Source organism: Prunus mume, linkage group LG7, assembly GCF_029339155.1.
Source record: "Prunus mume cultivar Tortuosa linkage group LG7, ASM2933915v1, whole genome shotgun sequence".
Lineage (NCBI taxonomy): Eukaryota > Viridiplantae > Streptophyta > Magnoliopsida > Rosales > Rosaceae > Prunus > Prunus mume.
The window spans coordinates 16285444-16289027 of NC_142704.1; the positions used below are offsets into that span (position 1 = coordinate 16285444).

Below are 3584 nucleotides of genomic sequence, written 5' to 3' on the forward strand. Positions count from 1 at the left end.
TTTTCTTTTACTTCGCCCTAAATTAGTGGTTAAAACGAAGGGCTAAGTTAGTCATTTGGCGTATATAGTGAGTCATATATATATATATATATATATATATATACTTGAAATCTTAATCAAACAATAATAAGAAAGTTTTTTGTGAAAGGAAAAAAGAGAAGAAAACCAACAACCATGCAATTTGGTCGGAGGTATTATTGTTGTGTGATCTTTTCTCTCTTTTCTAAGATAAGAAAGGCAAACAAGAGGAAACATAGCTGTTGAGAGTTTGAATCTTCACAGCCAAGTAAAAATCTAATTACCTCTTTTGCTTTTTTTTTTTTTTTAAAAAAAGACCTAATTTACTAATAAATAATACGAAGAATCCAGAAAAATTAATAATTTCTTTTAAAGCGTTGGAATTATGCAAAAGAAAAATAAATAAATAAATAAATAAAGAGAGAGGTAGGGAAAGCTGGCGAGAGATGCATGGGCCATATAAAAACAATCCCAGCGGCAGCGGTAGCGGCAGAGAGACCTGCACGCTCAACAACAACAACTACTCTACATCTACATCATCACTCTTTCACAAGCACCTTCATTTTTCTCTCTCTTATTTATTAATTTTTTTTATTATTATTTAATATTTTGGTGAAAAAACCAAAACCCTTTTGTCAAAATAAAATAATAGTAAATGGGTTATTTTTTGTTTTTACAAATATGGGGTTGTTTTTATTTAATTAATGGTGTGATGTTGTTGGTGTTGGAAATTACAAGCACGAGACTCCCTCTCAAGAAAGGCCAAACCCCACGCGAAGAAGAAGAGAAGAAGCAAAGGAAGGAAAAAAGAGAAAGAAAGCAAAGAGCAAAGAAAGAGCAGAATAAGGTGTCTCTCTCTTGGACTGATTCGTTTCAATCGCATCTATCTCTTCAATTCCAAGCTCCTATTCTCTCTCTCTTTCTTTCTATTCTCTCTCTCTCTCTTTCTCTCTCCATCTCTATATTAACAAAGCTATAGCATCCTAGCAAACAAAGGAAGGCCAACAACAAAAACAACAAGAAGGAGAAAGAAAAAGTAGGTGAAAACAAAGTGCCCCAAGTAAATAAAAGAGAGACAAAGATGGGAAGAAGGGTAAGAGAATGGTGCTGATGCTGAAGAAGGTGGAGGTGGTGGTGGTGCCCTCTCTCAATACACATAATTCATCTGATTCCTTCTCTTTCTTTCTCTGAAAAGTACATATCTTTCTGTTTTTTTTGTTTTGTTTTTTTTGTTTTTGGGTTTTTTAAAATCCTTCTACTTCTCTATCTATCTATCTATTTCCCTTTGAATAGTCCGCCTATTGCTTGGTAGGGAGGCATCTTTCATGCTTGTTATGTGCTAGCGTTTATTGTTCTTCTCCATTCCCCTTATTAAGTTCCTCTGTCATCTTTTGGACTTTTTACCAATTGCCAATACCAAACCTCTCTTTCTCTCTCTTCCCTACCTATTCTTTCATTTCCAATACATTATACATTTATTCCTGTCACAATCTTCTCTTCTATATCATCATCATCAGCATCACCAATCTACAATCAACAATGGCAGTTCAAGCTCAATACCCTTCAAATATCCTCTTTCTAAACAGGTTTGCATTCTCTCCTCTGCTTCCTTGGTTTTGGATTTTTATCAGCAAACCATATCTTCAATCTATATATCTCTCTTATCTAATTAATCCCTGCTTTGGTTTCCACTGATTCTGCAGAAACTCACAAGAAGGGCATGATTATTCCCTACAAGCACAGCCAGGAGGATATCTTGATCAATCCCACATGCTATTCAACAATGGAGGAGGAGGTGAGTCTCTTCAAATTCATATCTTTTGATCACCCAATTCTGCTTTTGGGCCATAAACACCAATTCAATCAATAAAAGATTGGTTTTTTTGAATTTGGTTTTGATTGATTTGATCACAGCAGTCAATAATACTTCCAATCAGCGCAAAAGAGGAAGAGAAACTTCAGCTGCCACTGAAATCTCACCTTCAATCCTTCCTTTCTCTCTGCAACAACAATCCCAACCTCCTCCTCCTCAGCTCATCGACCTCTCCCAACTCCACAGCCACAACCACAACCACAACAATCCCAATGTGGTCTCCACCGGCCTCCGTTTATCCTTTGGAGACCAACAACAACAACAGCAACAGCAGCAGCAATTTCAACAGCATCACAATCAACAACAACAACAACACCACTCTTCAGCTTTGTTCTCTGTTTTAACAGAGGACTTTGCTACCCAAATCAAACACCAGCGGGACGAATTAGACCAATTCCTTCAAGCCCAGGTAATAATTTTAACTTTCCTCAAATGGTTTATTAGCGTTTTTTTAATTTGTCGAGAAAAAGCAATTGAATTGAATTTATGGTTTTTCGTAATTTTAATAGGGGGAGCAACTACAGCGTACATTAGCAGAGAAACGGCAGAGGCACTACCGTGCGCTACTGAGCGCAGCGGAGGAATCAATAGCTCGTAGGTTGAGAGAGAAAGAGGTGGAGGTTGAGAAGGCCACGCGTAGAAATGCCGAGTTGGAAGCACGCGCTGCGCAACTTAGCGTGGACGCCCAGGTTTGGCAGGCTAAGGCCCGGGCACAACAGGCCACTGCTGCGACTCTACAGGCCCAACTACAGCAGGCTATGATGAGCGGCGGGTTTGTGGCGGCTCAGGATAGCAGGAGAGGGGACGATGGAGTAGCATCCTCGGCGGGCGTAGAGGGCCAAGCTGAGGACGCCGAGTCGGCATACATTGACCCGGAACGAGTGACCATGTCTGCCCCGAGTTGTAAAGCGTGTCGAAAACGGGTCGCCTCGGTGGTTATACTGCCGTGCCGGCACTTATGCCTCTGTACAGAGTGTGACCAAATGGTTCAGGCCTGCCCATTGTGCCTCTGCATGAGAAATTCAAGTGTAGAAGTCTTTCTCTCTTAGGGCCCAAGCCCAATGACGGAAGCCCAGGCCCAGAAGAGGCGAGACGGCATGAGAGCAAGGGTATTAAAAAAGAAGTATAAAAAAAAAACAAAAAAAGGAAAATCAAATAATATTTGGGGTATAATAAAATTATTATTTGTTCTTTTTTGGGGAAAATATTCTGATATCCCACTCAAATTTTTTTTTTTTCATGTTCTCTTTTTGGTTCCCCCTCTTGGAGTGATTTACCTAGAGGTAATGTACATGGCCACATGGGTAGTGGCATTGGGTTTTTATTTTTATTTTATTTTGGTGAATTCTATTCATATATAAATTCTTTAATTTGACAAATCTTTGCAAATGTGTGTCTTTTATTAGCATAATAGAAAGGTGATGTCAATATATATATATATATATATATGTTCACCATATTTACCTCATAGTGTAAATGATGATGTCTTTTATTATCATGCATAAAGCTTCTTTCTACCACTTTACCACATTTCACTCAAATTTTTATTTTAAATACCTTTTTTTTTTGGGGTTGGTGCTGTCTTTCCACCATATCATAATGTGACATGCAGTAATGTTCAACATTATAAGTTTTTCTGTCTGTCACCACTGCGAAGCTGATCGAAAGGAGACAAAATCAAGAGTTCAAATTT

General features: G+C 38.4%; 1 protein-coding gene across 3 annotated transcripts; it reads left to right on the top strand.

Moving 5' to 3' along the window:
- Positions 1–724: 724 nt before the first annotated feature.
- Positions 725–3270, top strand: LOC103328876 (BOI-related E3 ubiquitin-protein ligase 1). 3 transcript variants are annotated; one of them, XM_089041094.1, is made up of 5 exons: positions 741–865; positions 998–1604; positions 1722–1813; positions 1933–2300; positions 2401–3270. In XM_089041094.1, exons 2-5 carry the CDS (start codon positions 1558–1560, stop codon positions 2938–2940), a joined length of 1047 nt encoding a protein of 348 aa, XP_088897220.1. In that variant the 5' UTR covers positions 741–865; positions 998–1557; the 3' UTR covers positions 2941–3270. The 3 variants fall into 3 exon arrangements, with proteins under 3 accessions (XP_008229502.2, XP_008229503.2, XP_088897220.1); XM_008231280.3 differs by having other exon boundaries at positions 725–1604; XM_008231281.3 differs by having other exon boundaries at positions 736–1604; positions 1936–2300.
- The last annotated feature ends 314 nt before the right edge of the window (positions 3271–3584 follow it).